Here is a 23,011-nt window from a genome sequence, read left to right on the forward strand (position 1 = left end):
AATATACTAAACTAAGCATAATAGTTTATTATGGTTTGATCAATTGATTCACATATGATAAAACTAATATAAAAGTAGAAAAACTATCGAGAGAAAAATCTACCCTTAAACAAAACTCTTTAGTGACTACATTGTGGATATTTTTTGTATTCTTGTGAGAAGCAAAAATCCTTACTTTATAGATGTGCAAAATTTATCTTCCAAGAAAAGGATGAGTCATGGGTTTTTGGAAAAGAAATACGTTTAGGAGTAAGGTTTATCTCGGGTGGGTTTACCTTTAATGGATCAGGTTTGGATTTATTTTTTGTTTGGGTGATAATTATTTTATGTGGCAAAAAATATAAAAAGTTAACGTGGACTGCCAAGTCAGCTTTTTCCACCGGAAATATTAAGAAATTTGGATGAGTGATCATCATTGTGCAAGAGGAATAATTAAATGACTTTCTTGTTACAATTGAAAGAAAAGTGACTTTGCTCCATAATTTTCAATAGTTCAGTGATTATCTGAGTAATAGACTCAGAATACGAATAACAATACTGATAAATAGAAGAGGGAGCAGATAAACCAAATCTTTTAATTCTTATTATCTTGGGATAAGCCTTGGCCACACGACTAAGCACACCTACTAATCCTATTTAGTTTAAAATTTATGATATTGACCAAACACTATGATATTCTATTTCAGATCCAATGATTTAATCAAATCTCTAACCTCAACAACAAGATCCTTATTGGATTCCTCTTTGAATATTTCATCTATATAATTTTATATGGTGATGTAAGCATGTTACTTTATTTAAACTCATATAATTTAGGTGCCGCCCTTCCCCTAACGCTGTGTAAATATGGGATGCTTTGATAATTCAATTCTAATTTTTGGAGATTTATCAAAATTGATTAACTTTGAGTTAGTTGCCGACCTGCTACAACATTCCTCCTTTATTCAGGCTTAGAACCAACAATGTAAGCATGCTCACACATTCAGACTTGGTGAGGAGATGTTTGAATGAACATGAAATTTGAAATATCAAGTTGACTTATATACTAGACTAACTATAGTTAAAAAAAAATAGTAGTTAAATACTCTGCATGAGTTAAAGAGTAAGTTTAATAATTAAAAAATTCACGTTAAAATTGTATGTGTTCTACGCTTGAAAGCTAGATCCACATGAGGTGTAATGCAAAGCCAAAAAAACGCCAATCGCTATCTCAAGATTAAACAAATACCCGCTAACAAACCAACCTCCGACCAATAACTAAAATTGCTCGGGGTTGGATAATCTATCAAATGCTAGTCTAAATGATTTGAACTTTCTTGTGAGAGTGGTACAGAATAATAAATCGAATATATTAAACATTTTGTAACATTCTGAAATAGACAGACTGCTATAATCAGTACAAAGAAACTACATTGTTCTCATTACTTTGGTACTTGGAATTTATTTTAGGATTTTCTGCTGCTTTGAGTACAGAAATATTTTTTATTTTATCAAGAAACAAGAGGTGCAGTAAACTATTACTATGTGCGAAATCTGAAGAAAGGTCGGACCACATCAGGTCTATTGTACAGTAAAATTAATAGAAAGAATCACAAACTTCATTGCAAAACAAGTGAAGTGACCACTATAACATCGCGAAATACAAATGGTATTGGTGTTGGACTGTTGGCGTTAGCGCTAGCTAACCCTCAAACAGAACCATAGACATACACAAGAATTAACCAAATTGATATAATGCTGGTGTTAGCGCTAGCTAACACTCAGATACAAACCATAGAAATATGCTGGTGTTAGCGCTAGCTAACACTCAGATACAACTTAGATCAAGAACAAAGATTTCACGACAAAAAATGGTAATAGAGGTGGCATTGGCCGGCGTTAGCGCTAGCTAACTCACGGACATTATAGCCACATTGACACGAAACGTCTTACTGTATAACTGACTAAAAGCAAATGGAAAAAATGGCGGAGGATGCTGGCGTTAGCGCTAGCTAACACTCAGGCAAATTACCACATTTTCAAATGACATTCTATACTTTTATCTTATAGTAAAATGACTTCTTGAAATGGTTGGTTCAATAATGTATTGGCCACCATCCCTTCTGCTGCTGCTGCTGCTGCAGCTACTCTTTACATGTATGTTTTTATAGTCTTTACTGAACTGTGCCATTCTTGTCCACCAATAATTTGCTAGTTGGAAATACACAAATTATTGACTGCTGCAGAAATCCAAGAATCCCATGAACTCATGGTTCTGTATCATACTGATGCTCTTCTCTATCCCTATCACCCCTGTAACCATTGCATAAATCGAGAAAAAATCATTTTCTTGCTTCTTAATTTTATGTCGAGACCCGAGACATAATTAATATGATAGATATTAAACGTATGCTCTCTGTAACAGCTTAATTTTTTAAATATGATGGTCACACAATTCAATATTTTATGGCGATATAAAAAAAAGGGCAGCCCAGTGCACGAAGTATCCCGCGTTCACGCAGGGTTCGGTGAAGGGCCGCACCCCGAGAGGGTGTACTGTAGATAGCCTACCCTCATGCAAGCATCAATGGCTGATTCCACGGTTTGAATCCGTGACCTATAGGTCACACCGAGACAACTTTATCGTTGCTCCAAGGCTCCAAGACAATTTTACAATATTTTAATTTATGGCGATATGAAGTTCAAGAATTATTTATTGACTTACCCATTGTTAGAGCGCTGGCGAAAATGACACCAGAGAGTATGAATACAATGAGTGATGCTCTCTTTAAGATTGCGATAAGTTTTCTAATGAAGCATTGTCCCCAAAAGCCAGCAAGAATAGATACACTCATGAGATATAGAGCTGCAATATGAGTTTTAGTTAGTCCTGAGGATAATGTTGCAAATAATGTACAAGACTTGAGTGAAAATTTTGAGAAACTTGTTGAGTCTAAGAATATACCATAAGGCATTGGGAATCTCTTGAGGAGATAAAACTCTACCACTGATAAAGATGATGAGAACATCATCACAAATGTTGCTGTTGCACTAGCTACCTGTAGAAGTAAAAAACAATGTCCTTTCTGTCAATTTTCCAATTGATTGAAACAGTCATCTTTCCTGTAATATTCCTTAGATATTTCCACAAAGACATCTTCATAAAATCATAATAGCACAATGTACTGTCAGTATAAAAAGGGCAGCCAAGCTCCCACTATGAGCGGGATCCTGGGAAGGGCCGACCACAAGGGTCTATTGTACACAGACTTATCCTGCATTTCTGCAAGAGGCTGTTTCTACAGGTCGAACCCGTGAGCTCCTGGTCACATGACCCCCTTCAATGTACTGTAACTTAAATTCTTTTTGAACCTTTTCGCTATACTAGAGTTGTCACGAACTTACTAGGGCCTCTACCAATCCCTCTCTACCTTCTATTATTTGTATCCCACTAGGGCCACCACACTAAATGTACTTAAATAATGGTCAAGTTTAGAAGAAGTGACTAATTTTTTAAAAAGGAGACATAAGTGAGAGTAAAGGCTTTCCAACAAGAGGTACTTAAAAAGTAAGAGTAAAGGCTGTCCCATAAAGATGTACATCTTGTTTTAGAATCTTGGTGATTGACATCCATCATGTGCAATAATTAACCAAGTATGTTCATATCTAGTGTTGACTTCTTGCAAAAAACTCTGGCACTCAACCATATCATATTAAACAAAATCTGTAAAATGTACATCCCAATTCAACAACTACTACTACTACGACACAATGCCAAGTAAGCTGAAGTCGGCTATATGAACTTTCACTGTCCAAAATCGGATATCGTAATCAAGAAATTAATAAATGAGGTAACGACAATGGCCGTACCTGAGGGATAACTCCAATCTCAAGAAGAAGAGGGCCAAGAATGAATCCACCACCAGATCCTAGCAATCCTCCAACAGTGCCTCCCAATATGCCACAAAGGGCACAGAAGATAAGGTTTGTGGCAGTCCATTGAATGTCAGCCTCACATATTGACTGTGTATTCCCTTCTAATCTCCTCTTCTTGCTTTCCTTGTACAATTTCGCACATTCATACCCAAACACTGCAAATGCTACTGGGAACTGAAAACAAAATGCATTCCATAAGACTCAACCTCACCATACACAGATAATATTATATAAACGACTTAAATACACGATAGAGTATTGCAAGTGGCAGAAATGGCCTTGCTGCCAATATTTATGTACCTGTAGTAAGTTGAGCACCCAGTAAAATGGAGTACAAGCCACTAGATTGTTCTGTAAACAGGTTAAAAATAGTTGAGTTTAGGTGCACACCAATGGGCATTTCATCGACAAGTTAATTTTTAGCGCGTTTAAATCTAGTAAATATGTTTATAAGAAACAAGCACAAATTAAAATTAGAAGGTAGAGATTTCACTTGCCTTAAACACTTGAAGAAGTAGAAATATGAACCATACAACAAAGAGCACCAGAATTCTCTTCAAATTAAGGTTGAACTTAAAAATTTCCTGTGAGATATCAAATTAGACAATTAGAATCAATAAAATAAGCTTAGAAATCGGAGCCAAAAACAGAAAATTCTCCATTTGATGTAGTAAATTAACTTACCAGCGGTGTTTTCTCCTCCCTAGGGACCAGTGGCTCATACATTGTATCAATAACAATAACTGAAAGAAAGCAAGTAAAATTAACAAATATTAGCCTAATTTAAATTAGGATTAAATCAGTAATTACTTTTTCTTAGTAAAAAAAAAAACAGAGAAGTGTAATCAGTTCTTGGACGACATACGTTCACCACGTGAATTTACTGGAACTTCTTCCATTGATTTCTGCAAGTTCCAAATAACACAGATGAAGAATTAGTTACCATCAACTGTAACTAATTGACTGCTATAAAAACAAATAGTAATACATTCTTAATCTCATTGATATTGTTTAAGTAATTTATACTATATGTTAAGTACATTTGAAAGAAAAATCCTCTTGTAAATCATTGGATTAGTTGAGCTAACCTTGAGAATAGTTTCTTCTTTCCACATCTCAATTGCTTTAAAAAATGATCTTGATGAAGTCCCTATTACCAAACAATAATATAATTAGAGTTGCTTTAAGCAATGATGTCAGACTTAAGAACAAAAACCAATAGTTTAACAAACACAAATCCAAATCTTGCATTAGGAAAACAAGGATGATAACATAAAGGACCAATAATGAAATTAATCATGGTTAATGAAACGGACTTAACTTCTATCCACTGATAGTATATTTTAACATGTCGCAACAAGTATACTGTCTGTCTTATTTGCCAAATTACTAATCTACACTTATGGAACAGTTGCATAATTATCTTTAAGATAATATATACTCAGACCTCTCTACAGCAGTCATTCACTATAAAACCCAAGTTTTTCTCGGACTCAATTTTTATGTTATGTTATGATATATGTTCTTTATAACAACACTTCACTATAACAGCCAAAATATTTCGGAACAAACGAGTATGTTATAAAAAGATTTGAATGTATGTAAGTATATAAAACTTAAATATCGCGAAAATTACCCATAAAGAGGATGATGATGAGGACAGTGATGAGCCAGTAGGGGAAGACAACACTTAGAGAAACACCAAGTGTGATGCCAAACATGAGCATAGGCTGAAATAATAGAGCCAAATCATAATCAAGTATAGGTACTTCTCTGCATGGATGTGGTACCCTCAAATTGTACCATACTGATGATGCTGATGCCCCCATTATCATACCTGTAAAAAAGCAAATCAACTTTTCAACAGAATGAAAAGTGTACACAAAAGAAAATACAAATAATTCAGATCTACCCCACTTTAACCATATCTTTTCCTGACCTTTTACTCATCCAAGTCACTTGTTTTTTATTTTGTAAAGCTTGCACAATTCTCAACTATATAAAGAAAGTCAAGTATCTCATGTTCACACATGGTTCGGGAAGGGCCGCATCCCGGGATGTAAGGTAGACAGCTTATTAGTGGCTTCTTCCACCACTCGAACCGTGATCTATAGGTTACACATAGATAACTTTATTATTGCTCCAAGACTCCTCTTCAATAATTCCCGACTATTCTATTGAATATTGCTATACATTACCAACACAGGTACCGAATAACTCTTTGTCTACGAATTGTAATGCTATTAATCTCTTATATGAAATGCAAAGAGAGAATGCTTACATTTGGAAAGAGCAGCAGCAGATTTTGTATCAAACCCAAGAAGCAAAGTAAGCATAGGAACAAAAATGCCGCCTCCACCAACACCTCCTACAGTACCACAAGCTGACCCCAAAAATCCTATTATTGTTGCCACAACAATTCTCCAACTAAATTTCAGTTCCTGCAACATGAAAATGAAGGGGAAAAAACCATAAAAACCAAAAACAATTTAAGGTAAATCAATACTCTTTTTTGCTCCACATCTATATACCACATGTGGAGGAGAACCTTGACTTAACTGATATAGTTGCTGATATGTGACCAGAAGGTCACGGATTCGAGCCTTAAAAATACCCTCTTGCAGAAATATAAGGTAAGACTACCCTTATGGTCCAACCCTTTTCTTTACCTCGCGCATAGCGGAAGCTTAGCACTGGGCTACCTTTTTTTTTTTTTTTTTTTATGTATATACCACATGTTTGTAACTATAAACAACAACAATAAAACTGAGTAAATTTTGAGAGGTGGGTACGCAAGCCTTACCTCGGCCCTGGAAGGGGCAGAGAGTCTATTTCCATTAGACCGTACAATAATAAAACCCCGAGAAATTTTACATGTGGGGACCTTACCCCGACCGTAGGAGGGCAAAGAGGCCGTTCCCATTAGACCACATGTTTGTAACCGGACATAGAAAAACAAGAAACATGCATATATATAGAAGATTATAACAAGAAACATGAATTACCGGCCAAACTTTGTCTTCAGATCCAATGGGTCGTTGCAAAAGATTAGAACTTTGATATAATTTTGGTGTAAATTTTCCATCTTGGAAGTTCTGGACAAAGAAAACTGATAGAACCGCCACAGAAAAACCTGCAAACAGATAAATCAAGAACCCTTTTGTAGCCATAGCCGAATGAAAACTAAAATCTTCTCTTTTTCTCTGCAAAGAACTCTCTCTTATCTTACGTTCTTTCCCTAATGAAGATTTTGAAATATATGGCTAGCCTACCAGCTTGGCGCTACCACATGTATTTATATAGGATGTTACAAAAATGAATGAATAAAAGAATCTTATTTGGAGTCTACCTGGAATTATTTCTGCCAAAAACAGTAGTAATATATTTTCCTTATCTTTTTTGGTAGGTGGTGAAATTTTGTTTTCTTTTTCTGTTTTATTTTAGTCAGGGATTGGGGGTGGCGGCATTAAGGGAATGGAGGCACATGTATCAACTTAACATTTCTGAAATAGACCAAATTAATACTCTCTCCGTTTCAATTTACGTGAATTTTCTTGGAGTAGGAGGATCAAATTGACTGGTTTAAGTGTGAATTTTGATATAAATTTTTCAAATTATTAAAAATAAAATTTATATATTTAAAAATTATAATAGTTAACATTTAAAAATATTTGCCAAAAACTATGATAAATTTATTTTGTTTGATTTCCCATATAATAATAATAATAACAAAATGGTGAATGCATGCTACGTGGTACACATTATTTTGTCTTGTAACCTATTTACGTCATAACAATGTGGTAGAGTGGTAAATACTCTTTCATATTTAACCAGAGGTCTCGGGTTCGAGCCCCTGGATATGGAGTCGCCTTTGTTAGGAAGCATTTTACCCCTCAATGTGGGACTTCCCGACGCTAATTCGGATTTAGTCGGGTCCCAATGTGGGTACCGAACACCGGATGAAAACCAAAAAAAAAATAGTTCCGATTCTTGCATTAAGGTTCAAGCCGTAAAAGCAATAACTAATACTTACTTTAAGATTGACCGTCTATATCACATCTCTAAGGCTGCAGCTTTTTTTCGAACCTGTATAAAGAGAGAATGCATTGTAGAGTGGATTGCCCTTTAATAATTTCGGTTCCTGAATAAACAAAGGATTGTTGTTTAGAGAAAGTCAATTTTTTTCATTACTTTTTTTTTTTTTAAATATAGAACTTCACTAATTACTTTCTCAACACAATATTGTTTTACTTTTTACAGTATAAACTTCAAACTATAATTCCACATAAAAGCAGTTACTATATGTTTGTAAACTAATGCTAATAATACTAAATTGAAAACTGACAGTCAAATTAGATGTACTTTTTACAAATTTTGACCACATTTTGAAGTAGTGATCTATGTTGTGTTGTTGCAAGATAAGTACCAAGTGTATCAACAGAAAAAGAAACAAAATAAAAAAGAGTAATTTCGTCGAAATTTCTAATTTGGAAGTATCTTGAATCATAGATTCATTAGGTATTCAAATTTGGAACGAATACGTTACTATAAAATAAATATAAGGACAATTTTAGAAGAGAAATGGAATCTTTATGCCTAAATTTGTTAGATCTTTTTCTCTTGTAATCATTTTGACCAAAATAACGCCTTTTTTAAGATCGAAAAATCTAAGATTAGTAACGGAAATTTTAAAATTCGATGAATAATGAACTCGCCCTTTAATCTCCTTTTATTCTCTACTTAATACTACTTCCTTCGGTTCATTTTTAATGATTTTTTTGGTCTTTTTTTTGTGGTCCACAATATTTTGTTTTTCCGAATATTAAGAAGGAATTAACTTTTTCTTTTCCAAAGTTGTTCATAAAGTAAAGAACCTAAGGGTATTTCTTATATTTTCAATGAACAAATTAAGATTAATATGATCAATTTTATTATTAATTAATACTAAAAGTTAAATTCTCTTAATATGTGTAAAAATGGTAAAAGAATTAATTAAAGTGGACCAAAGGGAGAAGTTCTGGTAAAGGTCTGTTTCAGAAATTAAGGGAAATGTCTTTCAAATGTCCACCTTGTATTGCTAAAAATCAATTACTATCGTTTTCCTCCACTTATCGTATGCTTTTTTTCTTTTTCTTTTTAATACTTTGTATTTAGTTCTTTTATTATCATTGACAGAAGATCAAATTTAATTTTGGTTTGTGGGATACAAGGAAATTTCAAAAAAAAAATAAAAAAGGAAATCTTTATAACTCCTGTAAATTTTTGGCCATAAAGACTATAAAAAAACTCATATAATGTATTTGGTCTCATTTATCCCTAAACTTTCAATGTATACTAGAATGATAAATACTTATTTGTATCGGATGTTTGCACAAAATCAAATAATTTAACCATGAGAATCACAAATTAAAATATAAATGCATATCATCTAACTATGGTTAAGTGATAAATTCATGCATCCATTTGCTTGATATAAATACGGGATAAGGGTAAATTTCATACTGAAATTTTTTGAACACGATTTTAACTATGAATTTTGATACCAAATCGGTCCAAATCACTTCCAATCTTACTCAAACTTTATATATTGACTCATCTATATGTTTTCAATGAATTTCAACTATACGCATTGAAAAATATCTTTTTTGCTTAGATTTTTGGAATCTTGTATATATATATTTTTGTATTTCATCACCTTATTTGTTCCATCATTCATGAAATTTCCTTGCCGTCTTGCATCTAATGTTGCTAATCACGATTAAAATATGAAAGGAAATCTTTGCATGTGATTCTTGGAGAGAAAAAATCTTATTTATTTGGGTTTTCAATTTTTATATGTGTTAGACTAGTATTGGTAAGTTTATGATTAATGTCAGAGGTTAGTAAGTTGAGACTTATTTAGGATATTCTTGTAAGATTTTCCTAATTCTATTCTCTTTTGGTTTTTATTTCTATTCAAAATTGGATTCGATTTTTATTCTTATTCGAATTTGGTTTTGATTTTAAAAGAAAGCACCATTCATTATCTATAATTACTGCTCCGTTATATATAGAGGCGGATTCAAAAAAAAAAAAAAAAAAAAAAAAAAAAACAGACAGACTAACATGTTTTTTTTTGGGGTCATAGACTAACATGATTTTGATAATAAACGGACCTAATTTATGTTTCTGCAAAAGCTGTTCAACCAACCTGAATATGACGAATTAACCTGCTGCTATCTTCCAAATAACCATTTCAGGTTAATCATGTTCACCCCACCCAAAAAAGGAAAAAAAAAACAAATAAAAAAAACGAAAAGTACAAAATATTTAAATAATATTTCAGCAAGATCGTGAAAAATGATTCCTTCAATTTGTTTAGGTGAATTATTGCGAAATTGCGGTGGATATACAGGTGATATTAATTATTAGGTCCATGTTCTGCATGCTACTTAAATATTAAATTAAAGTTTCTCTTCATAAGTCAATCCATTCATAAATTCTCAATAGATATGGCTTTGGACCATATTACAACAACGTGAAACAAGAATTTTATTTTTTTGGTTAGAACAAGTTTATACATTTTTTTCTACTCGACTGTTAGTAATTAATATATTTAATTGAGGCGTTTCATATACCGATGATATAAATAAATTAATACTATTAATTAACATGCAGTGACATGTGAGAGAATGAATAGTCTCATTGTTAAACAAAAACCAGATCTTTCAGAATTAATTCCACATTTACTGAGTTTTAAATGTCAGAAATGAATATTAGTAGCAGTATTACTTGAGTGCCAACAGTGCATTTCTAGATATGCAGCTAGTTTTGTTGACCCGATTTTTTTTATTTTTTTTTTATTATCGACCTCGAAGGTCAAGTACAATGAATTTAATGCTAAAATTTTAAAAAAATAAACCTATTAAATTCAAATTCTAGAGCCGCTTTGGTCACTCGGCTTCTTTCTGACAGCGGTTAGAACGTCAATGACTCTATCTTTCTCCTCTGATTCCAATCGAGTTGCCCAAAGACTTCTCTTCTGACCGTGCTCGTTTGGGCTTAAAAAGAAGTCAAGTCTATTCTTCTTTAAAAGATATGGCATTAAATTGACCATATATAAATTAGTATAAAATTATCTCCACATACAATAAAACGTGATCTAGCTCTAGCATTTCGAATGAATAATATACTATAGGTTCATTAGGGTATAAGAAAAAGAAGGTCCACATACTCATCATTATCAACCCTAGAAAGATTGACCTTTAAAAAGGTTAAATAAAGGCAAAAATAATAGAGAAATAGATAAAGAAGAAATCTACAATCACTCTAATAATTTTATAAGTACAGTAATGTTGCAACTACACTTTTATTTTTCTTCCTTTTCTTGTATTACACGAGTGAGATTCTTTGTATCAACTATTGCGTTTTTTGTAAGGCCACTAAGGATGTTCTGGGCTCCCAAGAGTCAAAGCCCTCTCAAAACATTTTCTATTAGTTATAATTACTTATATCAGTAAAGCTTTTTTAAGTTAACAAAACATTAATATTTTGTTTCAATACATAGTTATCAACTATTTTATTAGTAGATATAAATATTTGAATAATTTAACTCAAAATTTTAAAATATTAGATACTATTATTGTGGAATATTTAGAACAAAACTTAAAACTTTGAAAGAAAATTTGTTAAACCATACAATTTTTTCTTGGTTATCTCAATTAATAGTAGCCCTAAGAATGTCGGTTTTGTATAGGTTTAAATTTGGACGACCACGACCACTAACGAGTACGACGAGAGACGAGGTCCTTACGACGCAGCATCCTTTAGCCGTTGTAAAGAGTGACGACTGGCAGCGGTTAGCAAACGCACAATATTTGCAGTAGTGTAGGCGTACTAGGGGACAACAGGAATATGCTTTTCGAATATTCTTTATGTAATACCTTTTTAGGGTTCAAGAGAGAATGGTTCCTTATAAATAGAGAGGAAAGTGAATACAAGAAGGAGGACATTTACTTATTTACAGTTCAGAGATCAACACATCATTTTTGTCTTCGGCTAATAGCATCCATTGCAATATTTTTATTCGAAGCTATCATATTTACGCTTAATCATTTGGTTTCGACATATTAAGAGGCCCTATTCACTTTGTTCACCCCTTGCATTTTTTAATCTAGATTTTATTATACTTGGATGAGATTTACCTCTTCTTCTTTATCTTCATCGATTGATTTAATCAAAAGGATTTCAATATTTTTTGGTAAAATAATTTGGCACCGTCTGTGGGGATTTCTTTAGCTAAGATTTTAGTCTCATCTAGACCCTTGAAAGGGATAATCACCTCTTCCTAGCTCTGCACAAATTAACAATGGCAGGGAAAGGAGATGCAAGGCAAAAAGCAATAGTAGGCGTCACAACCAACCTCCTGAACACCATCAACGAAGATAGCAGAGAAGATAGCGGAAATGAAACACCGAACACCACACCCAAGGGAGACGCTTCACCTCCCACACACGAAAGCGTAACTGCTTCGCGCGAGAAGGAAGCCTCCACATCTGCAACAGGAGAGGCATCACCGTCAGTAAGAAGACTGCTGGAAAATGGCTAACAATTACTATGAACACCATACTTGATAAACCCGCCCAAAGGGATAACAGGAATGTTGCACATGTAGATGTCACGATAAACGCTGATGAGCATAATGCCCCCCGTACAGGTAACACTCATGTTGCTAATGACGCAGGTAATGATACGCTTGCAACCATTTTAAAGAAAATGGAGGAGATAGAAAATGAGAATAAGGCACTCCGTTACCAAATGAAGGAACACCAAGAGAGGGTTGATAAAATACCAGGCGCCCTAAAGTTGTTGCCAAAATGAGACGTTTGTCGATTCATCGAGCAACCATACAATGAAGAAGCGGCCCCCTACGCCATTTCAAAAACCTTCAAGATGCCGCCCTACCTAAAGATATATGATGGTACTACCAATCCAGAAGATCATATCATCCACTACGTCATAGCCGTAAAAGGTAACAATCTTTTAAAAGAGCAGGTACCATCAGTGCTATTGAAAAAGTTCGGCGAAACCCTAACAGGGGGTGCCTTGACATGGTACTTTCAACTACCGACACACTCGATAGCAACGTTCAAGGAAATGGCAGACAAATTTGTCACCGCCCATACATGAGCCAAACAGGTAAAAGCTAGAGTAAACGATATATTTGCCGTAAGATAGATGCACATCGAGGGACTCAGGGACTTCTTGGCTCAGTTCAACAAGGTGAGAATGAGCTTGCCGAATGTGTCAGAGGGAATGGCAGTAGCAACCTTCCAGAATGGACAAAATTGGAACGGGTCGAGAACGACTAGAAAATTGCTAAGCAGGCTCATGAAATACCCTCCAACTACTTAGGAAGAAATCCATAGCGCCTACTGTGCCGAGGTACGAGCCGACGAGGACGACCTCAATAATCTAACCCAATGGTTGACGTTATTTCAAACTGAAGTAAGGAAAGATCGTCGCAACAACGGTCGAAGAGATCAGTCGGGCCCCGTCTCGGCCGAGAAAGGCATCAACCTTACGTCAGGACGTCTACCCCGCCTCCACCGTGGCACACAGATGCTCCTTCTCGACATACAACGCCATATCGACATGAGAAATGTATGCTTCCACTCCTATCTGCTCACAATTTTTGTTTTTCTCCTTCAAAAATACTGTACGCACTAGAGAAATTCGGTACAAAGGTGAAACGGCTACAAAAGATGAGGTCAGACCCTAGCACTCGGAAGTCGAATGCTTTCTGCGAATTTTACAAAGAAAGGGGTCACAAAACCGAAGATTGCATAGGACTGGGACAGGAGGTAGTGCGAATGCTAAGCTAGGGACACCTGAAAGAGTTACTAAGCGATCAAGAATGGGCTAACTTCGCCCGCGAATGCGAACAGCCCCAGGGACCTCCAAAATCGCCTTCTCCCGCTTGCACTATACATATGATCATCAGCGGGGGCGATGGAGCATCAATCAATCATGTCAAGTTCACTGCCACACATAAACTCAAACGATCAATCACCCATGAACGGTATGATGACCTCGAAGACAGTATAATCTTCGATAAGTCAGATGCCGACGGTTTATCTTTCACTCACTATGATGCTCTTGTTATCACTTTATGTATTAAAGATACTGATGTAAAAAGAATAATGGTAGATGATGGGAGCGGCGAGTGTATTATCCATCCTTGAGTCCTCGTACAGATGAGACTCGAAGACAAATTAATACCGCGCTGTATAACGCTAACCAGTTTAATAATGCAGTTGAATGGACTTCTGGAGAGATAGTGCTACCCGTCCTAGTCGGAGGAGTCACCCTGGAAATGACGTTTCACGTCATGAACCAAGAAACAACCTACAACGCCATCATAGGGCGCCCGTGGATGCACGCCATGCGAGCGGTCCCTTCCAGTCTTTATCAAGTGAACATGTTTCCTACCCTATAGGGAGTATTCAACATTCGAAGCGAGCACCGCACCGCACAGGAATGCTATCGCATCGCCCAAGATGGTGCCCACACCCAATAACTCAAAAGGGCATATGCGAAAGCATAGCAATCAGCGATGTCGGGAGCCAAACTTGACGGACGGACAGACGTTATCAAGGAACCCGACACTGTGGAAGCGTCCGAGTCAACGATAGAAAATCTTGATCCAGTCCTACTAGACAACAATGACAGCACAAAAAAGGCTTATATCGGGCACAATCTCTCGGAACCAGGTAAGTTTCGTAAATTCTTAACTGACCATGTCGATCTGTTTGCCTTCTCTCATGCAGATATGCCAGGTATCCCAAAGGATATCGCTACACATAAGCTAAATGTCGACCCCCTATACCCGCCAGTATAACAAATAAGAAGGAAATTCAATGCCGCGAACAATGAAGCCGTCAGCGAAGAAGTCGTTAAGCTGCTCGCAAATGGCTCCGTCTGAGAGTCAAAATACCCTCAGTGGGTCGCCAATGTGGTCATGGTGAAAAATAAAAACGGAAAGTGGTGGATGTGTGTTATTTCACGGACCTAAACAAGGCATATCCAAAAGACTCCTTTCCATTGCCACACATTGACCAGCTCATCGATGCAACAGCAGGACATGAGTTGTTGAGATTCTTAGATGCCTACTCGGGCTACAACCAGATCCTCATGGAAGAAGAAGACCAGGAGAAAACCACTTTCATCACTCACCAAGGAACATACTGCTATAAGGTCATGCCGTTTGAACTAAAGAATGTAGGGGCGACGTATCAGAGTTGGTCACCAAGATCACTACAACAAAAATGGTCTTTGACGGCAAGTATATAGTGGCAATAAATTAGTTGCCCTAATTTGTTCTCCACAAGTAGGGTGTTCATGGTTCGGTTTGGATCGGTTTTTTCCTAAAAAGAAACCAAACCAAGTAAGTCGGTTTTTCAAATATTAGAACCATACCAAACCAATTAAGTCAGTTTTTTCTTATTCGGTTTATGTTAGTTTTTCGGTTATTTATCGGTTTTTTCTTAAAAAATTGACAGGACGGATAGACACCTTGTCGAGGTTCATCTCACAATCATTGGATAGATGCCATAAATTCTTTAATGTATTAAGGAAAGACTGGACTTCAGAATGTGTCGACGCCCTAAGGAAACTGAAAGCATACTTGTCTTCACCACCCTTACTCGCCAAGGCAGATCCAGGCGAGTGCCTCCTAGTCTACCTAGTTGTATCCTAAGTCGCGGTAAGTGCAGTGCTAGTCCGAGAAAACAAAGGTACACAGTATCCAATTTACTATATCAACAAAACCTTAATTGACGCCGAAACAAGGTATCCCTACCTTGAAAAACTGGCTTTAGCATTAGTCATAGCTTCATGAAAGCTTAGATCATATTTTCAGTGCCATACCATAAAGATGGTGACAACCTTTCCTCTCAAGAGTATCCTGCACAAACCCGAATTATTGGGTAGGTTGGCCAAATGGGCCATAGAATTGAGCGAGCACGATATAACATACCAACCGCGAACCGCAATTAAGTCGCAAGTGGTCGCCGATTTCGTCGCTGACTTCAATGCAGAGATACTGCCCGAAGTCGAGCAAGAAGCGCTTCGCACTTCATCTAAATGACCCGACCTTTGGGTCCTTTATACCGACGGTGCGTCCAATGCATCGAGATCTGGACTGGGACTCGTACTCGAAGTCCCAACAAGCGAAGTAATTTTTCAATCTATACGATGCCCTGAAATGACTAACAATGAGGCCGAGCGTGAGGCCATAATTGCAGGACTGAAGTTGGCCCTCAAGTATGGTACTCGACGAGTCATCCTCCGCTGCGACTCTCAACTCGTCATAAACCAAGTTACTGGGACTTTCCAGGTTAAGAAGCAGAGGTTGCAAAAATACCATACCGAAATTCACAAGCTGCTGCCAGAATTCGACTAATGCCGACTCAACCAAATACCGCGAGCACAAAACATCAAAGCGGACGATCTCGCCAAGCTGGCAACAGCAACTAAAAATATCACCAATGAGAACGTGGTCACCCTCCCCCACTCATCAATAGACCAAGTCGAGGTACATTCTATAAATTTAACTTGGGACTGGCACAATTGCATCATATCATATCTGTAGGAGGGAGCACTCCTGCAAGATAAAAAACCAAAAAGCTCCGAATACAAGCGGCCAGATACAGCCTCATAAACTACGACCTTTATAAAAGGATGTTTGGTGGTCCTTTGGCCAAATGCCTTTGACCAAATCAGACAAGGTGTGTGCTCGAAGAGGTACACGAAGGCCACTACGGTGCCTACACAGGCAACCGGGCCCTAGTCAGATGTCTTATTTGTGCAGGATACTACTGGCCCAATATGAAAAAAGAGTCCGCAGATTACGTCAAGAAATGTGAGCAATGCCAAAAATACGCCCCTATGATACGTCAGGCAGGGGAACTCATGCACTCCATCATTTCTCCATGGCCATTTATAAAATGGGGAATGGATATCGTCGGACCCCTCCCAGCAGGGCGAGGTATGATACGCTTCCTTTTGGGTTTAACTGATTACTTCTCTAAATGGGTGGAAACAGGTGCATTCGCTCAAATACGCGAATAAGAAGTCATCGAGTTCATTTGGAAAAACATCATATGTCGCTTCGGCATCCTCAAAGAAATCAGTTGCGACAACGAACCCTATTTCATCGAGAAAAAGATGATTGAATTCTTTAAAAAATGGCACATCAAGCGGATACTCTTCACGTCATATCACCATGCCGGCAACGGCCAAGCAGAATCCTCCAATAAAACAATATTGAACATATTGAAGAAAAAGCTCGAGGACGCCAAAGGGCTATGGCCTGAACTGCTACTAGAGGTATTATGGGCCTACCACACAACGCCGAAAACCAGCACGGGCAAGACATCGTATTCACTGGTCTACGACACTGACGCGGTTATACCCGTTGAGGTCGGGGAACCTAGTCTGAGATACTCCAATGAAAGTGGACCAAGCAACGACGAAAGTAAATTACAAGACCTGGATGAGGTCGAAGAACGAAGGGATATGGCACACATAAGAATGATGGCCCAAAAACAACAAGCAGAAAGGTACTATAACAGGAAGGCCAAAATACGACTGCTCAGAGTAGGGGACTACGTCCTAAAAGCCAAAACACAAGTGGTGAAAGACCCGAACGAAGGGAAGTTGGGAACAAACTGGGACGAGCCATATAAAATCATAGCAGTAGCGAGCAAATGAGCATTCCAATTAGAAACAATGGAAGGAAAACTACTACAAAATAACTGGAACGTCGCCCACCTCAAGTACTTCCACTTATGAAAAGAGACGCCGCCCAAGTCGTACTCTTTTTCCCTTACCCGGGTTTTGTCCCAATCAGGTTTTCTCGGGGACGTTTTTAATGAGGGTACGAGGGGGATGTCTTGAGGCTCGAAGTATTATTCATTGCCCTGTCTACTGATGACATCTCCAGGACGAGCAATAAAGGTACTAGATATAAAGATTCTCCATTGTATGCACGAAATCGACATGTACTGCCATAATATGTATGAAGTCGACATGTATCTCCGTCATATAAATAAAATCACTCCATTATGTATGCGAATCAACACGTCTCCAAGGTATGAATAAAAACCGTCACATACGACACTCCAGCAAATGAAATTGAATGCCACCCCCACGACGGGATACTACTTCGACACCAGCTCGAAAGTAACATCCCAATGGCCAAGGCCATCGTTGAAGAAAATTTCGACTGCATTCGAACCACGACGGGATACTACTTCGGCACCAGCTCGAAAGTAACATCCAAATGGCCAAGGCCATCGTTGAAGAAAAATTTGACTTCATTTGAACCATGACGGAATACTACTTTGGCACCAGCTCGAAAGTAACATCCCAATGGCCAAGGCCATCATCAAAGAAAAGTTTAACTTTATTCGAACCACGACGGGATACTACTTCGACACCAGCTCAAAGGTAATATCCCAATGGCCAAGGCCATCGTCAAAGAAATGTTCGACTTCATTCGAACCACGACCGGTTACTACTTCGGCACCAGCTCGAAAGTAACATCCCAATGGCCAAGGCCATCGTCGAAGAAAAGTTCGACTTCATTCAAACCACGAAGGGATACCACTTCGACACCAGCTCGAAAGTAACATCCCAATGGCCAAGGCCATCGTCGAAGAAAAGTTTGACTTCATTCGAACCATGACGGGATACTACTTCGGCACCAGCTCAAAAGTAACATCCCAATGGCCAAAGCCATCGTCGAAGAAAAGTTTGACTTCATTCGAACCACGACAGGATACTACTTCGACACCAGCTCGAAAGTAACATCCCAATAGCTAAGGCCATCATCGAATAAAAGTTCGACTTCATTCTAACCACGATGGGATACTACTTCGACATCAGCTCGAAAGTAACATCCCAATGGCCAAGGCCATCATCGAAGAAAAGTTCGACTTCATTCGAACCACCACGAGATACTACTTCGGTATCAGCTCGAAAGTAATATCCCTACGGCCAAGACTGTTGCTAACGAAAAGAGTTCAATTAAACTCACAACACAACGGGTTCAACATTTCAACAAAGATTCAAAGTAACATGACTGCGGCAAAATTCATCGTCAAACAAACTGGAGAAAGAAACAACAACTCAGAGGTACACGACCAAAACGATTTTCATTACAGCAAATATATTACAAATATTTAATTTTATAAAGGGCTCGGAGACGCCCTCACAAAAATGGCGAACCAAAAGTAAATACAACCAAATACTATGCCACATCATTCCCTGTGGCATACACCTCCTCGTACCAAGAATCGGAGGCAAGTTTGTCCGCATCACCAGAACTAATATCATCCCCGCCAGGTGTGAGGGGGTCATACCCGCATGCCTCACGAGCTGCACTGGCCTTGGCACGCACATCTTGAAGCTCTGTCTCAGACGTCCTCCCGTCAGCATAAAGAACCTTGTACACATCGAGTCGGGCTTCAGCGTGAACCCACAGCTCATACAAATGGCGAGGCATGGCATGATCAGCCGAAGCATGGGATGTAGAGGGTTGCGACCGACGTCGCATGTCCTCTGTTTTCAAAAAATCCACCTGCTCATTTAATGCGGACAATTCCGCCTCCAAACCTTGAATACGCCCCTCAAGTCCCGCTACCTTCAGCGCAGACTCTTCCACCTCCTTGCCCAGCTCCAGTCTACAAACACGGAGGGCGTCTTCTAAATTTGCTACCTCAGAGACGGCAGTTTCCCTATCCCCTTCGGCGTGGGCCAATCTATCAACAATTGCGCTCAATTCACCCTTAAAGTCGACAACCTCCGCTGCCTTCGTGTCCAGTTCGGTAGTCAAATTGGCCACCTTTGCTTGGAGGTCGGCATTTTCGGCCATCACTCCCTAATTTAGCTCAAGCTCGTCTTCCCTAGCCTTAAGGGCCGCCTCAAGCTCATTACAATGGGAAATGTCCTTCATAAGGTCCTCATCTCGCTCCTTCAATTCTTCGACCTTACACGCCAATTGATCCTCCCTCTGCTTAAGCCCATCGCGGAACAACTGAAAGTCGCAATCCTGAGTGAAGATGTCGGCCATCGCATGGTGCTTGGTGTGGTATTCTTGATACTTAGAGGACATATTCCCATAGATGGTCATCCTCCTCCTTTCTCGACGCTCACGCTCGATCTCCATGATGAGGGTCTAATATGAAAAACAAAGTTAAAACAAAGAGATGGGCCAATAACAGTAAAACAGATCCAACGGCGAAAAGAAAAGAGAGGCACTAACCCGAAGAGCCATGCCGGAAACGCTCCATGACAACTCTGCATCACTCATCGCTCTACTTGCCTTGCTATCAGGAGAAACACATAAAGGGGCAAAAACGGACGCCACCTGATCACACTTCGACAACAAGTCGTAGTCCCCGGGTATGACTATTTGTCGATCAGAACCATCCATTCTGACCTATATGTGAGTGTGACGCTCCAAAAACTCGCAAACCTCCCCTGGGTCGACGTCCGAACCCGAGCCGTCGCCCTCGGCACATAAGCCCCCTCAAACAGTAGATGATGTGCCACCCTCAGTGGAGCGCACAGACCCCCCTCCTTGGTAAAACCCTTCTGTTTGGGGAGACCTTCCCGCCAAGATCGCGTCGGCCATAACGCGGGTGCCGGTGCCATCTCTGACACACCCGTCCCACTCTTACTAGTATCAATGGTTGTGCCTTTCCCGAGCTCTACCCTCCTCTTTTTTCTTAACGAAGATTTGTCCCTATTAGAGGATTCATCCACGAGGTGATGGACTGATAAAGAGGAGGTCTCTTCTCTCACAACCATATCCCGAGAGGAGTCTCTCATCTGTATCGGCTGAGCACGACCCTCTCGGACAGACTCCTCCAAAGTAAATTGCATTCTCACCGAGGCGATGGCCTGGCGAAATGCAGGGACTGGGGACCTTCGCCTAGAGGCTCCACGACCTGTTATCACAAGGAGTCGTATTAATAGACAATGGCAAGCAGTCGAAGAGTGGTAGAGAGGAAGACACTTACGGATGAGACCTTTGGCCTAAAACGTTTCACAAAAGCAGGCCAGTCTCAAGTCTCCACTGCGTGAAGCAGCAAACGGGCCACCCGGTCCCTTATACCGGCGATGGGACGGGGTGGACGCCCCATAGCTGCAAAAGAAAGCCGCAGATAAATACTAATTTGAACACAAAAAAAGAGGGTAAACAAGTTACGACACCTACGATTATCATTCCACCGCTCCGAGAATCTAGCGGGGTCCAACACAATGTATTCAATTCTAATAAAGAAATACTTATGCCAAAATTTACGGCTCGCTCGGTCGTCAGTTCCGACCACCAGCCCTTTAGTCCCACGGTGCCTCAAATACACCATAGTACCCCTGTGAAAACTAGGGGAAAACAGGTGCAGGAGATGGTGAATATTAACTTCGCACTCCTCCAACTCTGCGTATTTTGTCAACACCAGAAGTATTTTGTACGTACACGGAGAAAGCTGCACCGGGCAAACCTGATAGAATCGACAGAATTCTTCTGCTAACGGGAGAAGGGGGAAGGAATGACCAATTACAAAGGGGTAATCATAAAAATCACAATACCCCAGTCTATGGACCTCCACGAAGTCCCTCCCCACAGGAACCATCTCGACATGAGGGGGAATGTTGTACTTGGCATGAAGGGCATCTATATGGGTCTGCTCGGTTTCAGATACTACCGAAGCAGGAGTAGGAGTAGGTTCTTTAAGAAAGTCACTTCGAGACATGGGGTGTCTCGGTAGTAACTCGTCCACGGTGGGAAAACTATCCCCTTTCTCCACCGTCATGTCCTCACCACCGGAAGGGAGCGCCATGGATAACGGGGTGGCGTCAGAAACCCCCTCACGAGATCGATGTGTTCTGAGCATATTTATGGCGGAAGATGTGTTAATAAAGTAGAAAAACCCAAGAACGGCATACGGAAGAGAGAAAGCAAAGAAAACGTAAGAGTAGAAGCTGAAGATATGAGAAGGAATAACCAAAGAAAAAATGGCCAAGAGTTTTTAAAAAAACAAACCCTTCACCTGTTTATAGGGCTGGGTAGCGCCAGAATCGAAGCGACAAGCCATCAGTCTCTGTCTCGGAAAGGCGCGTAGTGATGACGCACGTGGAAGTGACGTCATTTCCCAATAAAACACACTACCCTTTCGTTGTTGGCCAAACCATTACGATTCGTAATCTAATTTTCTTTACGGGTATGGGTAATGTCCGCTTATTGAGGACGCACCGAGCCGCAACCTCGACATGCGGAGGGACTAACTGTATAGGTCCAAATTTGGACGACCACGACTGCTAACGAGTACGACGAAGGACGAGGCCCTTACGACGCATTGTCTTTTGGTTGTTGTAAAGAGTGACGACTGGCAGCGGTTAGCAAACGCACAACATTTGCAGTAGTGTAGGCGTAGTAGGGGACAGTAGGAATATGCTTTTCGAATATTCTTTATGTAATACCTTTTTAGGGTTCAAGAAGGAATGGTCCCTTATAAATAGAGAGGAAAGTGAATACAAGAAGGAGGACTTTTACTTATTTACACTTTAGAGATCAACACATCATTTTTGTCTTCGGCTAATAGTATCCATTGCAATATTTTTATTCGAAGCTATCATATTTACGCTTAATCATTTGGTTTCGACATATTAAGAAGTCATGTTCACTTTGTTCACCCCTTGCATCTTTTAATCTAGATTTTATTATACTTGGCTGGCTGAGATTTACCTCTTCTTTTTCATCGATTGATTTAATCAAAAGAATTTCAATATCTTTTGGTCAAATAGGTTTGGTCACGAAACTCTTAGTTTTCTCGGTAGGATATTGATCAACTGATAATAAGAACTCATTATACAAAACCTTTAAATAATGTTGATGTAAAGTTTAATTTACTTAAAACAATTAAGTGATAATGTGATGATACAGGTGTAGCATTAATTGCATTCAAAAGTCCAAATTTGTTTACCAAATATCTTTATAATTCATTCTCTGTACTGTACTCTTCCACAACCTTCATTAATTAAATAAAGA

The 23,011-nt window shown here is 38.8% G+C and overlaps 2 protein-coding genes across 2 annotated transcripts; one reads left to right on the forward strand and one right to left on the reverse strand.

Moving 5' to 3' along the window:
- Positions 1–1,576: 1,576 nt before the first annotated feature.
- Positions 1,577–7,266, reverse strand: LOC107784467 (sulfite exporter TauE/SafE family protein 4). The gene is made up of 12 exons (XM_016605601.2): positions 6,921–7,266; positions 6,197–6,356; positions 5,552–5,752; positions 5,004–5,065; positions 4,781–4,820; positions 4,600–4,658; positions 4,413–4,499; positions 4,216–4,266; positions 3,850–4,089; positions 2,945–3,038; positions 2,705–2,845; positions 1,577–2,292 (listed from the first exon to the last, which is right to left on the reverse strand). Exons 1-12 carry the CDS (start codon positions 7,083–7,085, stop codon positions 2,210–2,212), a joined length of 1,383 nt encoding a protein of 460 aa, XP_016461087.1. The 5' UTR covers positions 7,086–7,266; the 3' UTR covers positions 1,577–2,209.
- Positions 7,267–17,121: 9,855 nt separating this feature from the next.
- Positions 17,122–17,667, forward strand: LOC142164966 (uncharacterized). The gene has a single exon (XM_075223631.1). It carries the CDS (start codon positions 17,122–17,124, stop codon positions 17,665–17,667), a length of 546 nt encoding a protein of 181 aa, XP_075079732.1.
- The last annotated feature ends 5,344 nt before the right edge of the window (positions 17,668–23,011 follow it).

This window comes from Nicotiana tabacum, chromosome 10 (genome assembly GCF_000715075.1).
Source record: "Nicotiana tabacum cultivar K326 chromosome 10, ASM71507v2, whole genome shotgun sequence".
Taxonomy (NCBI): domain Eukaryota; kingdom Viridiplantae; phylum Streptophyta; class Magnoliopsida; order Solanales; family Solanaceae; genus Nicotiana; species Nicotiana tabacum.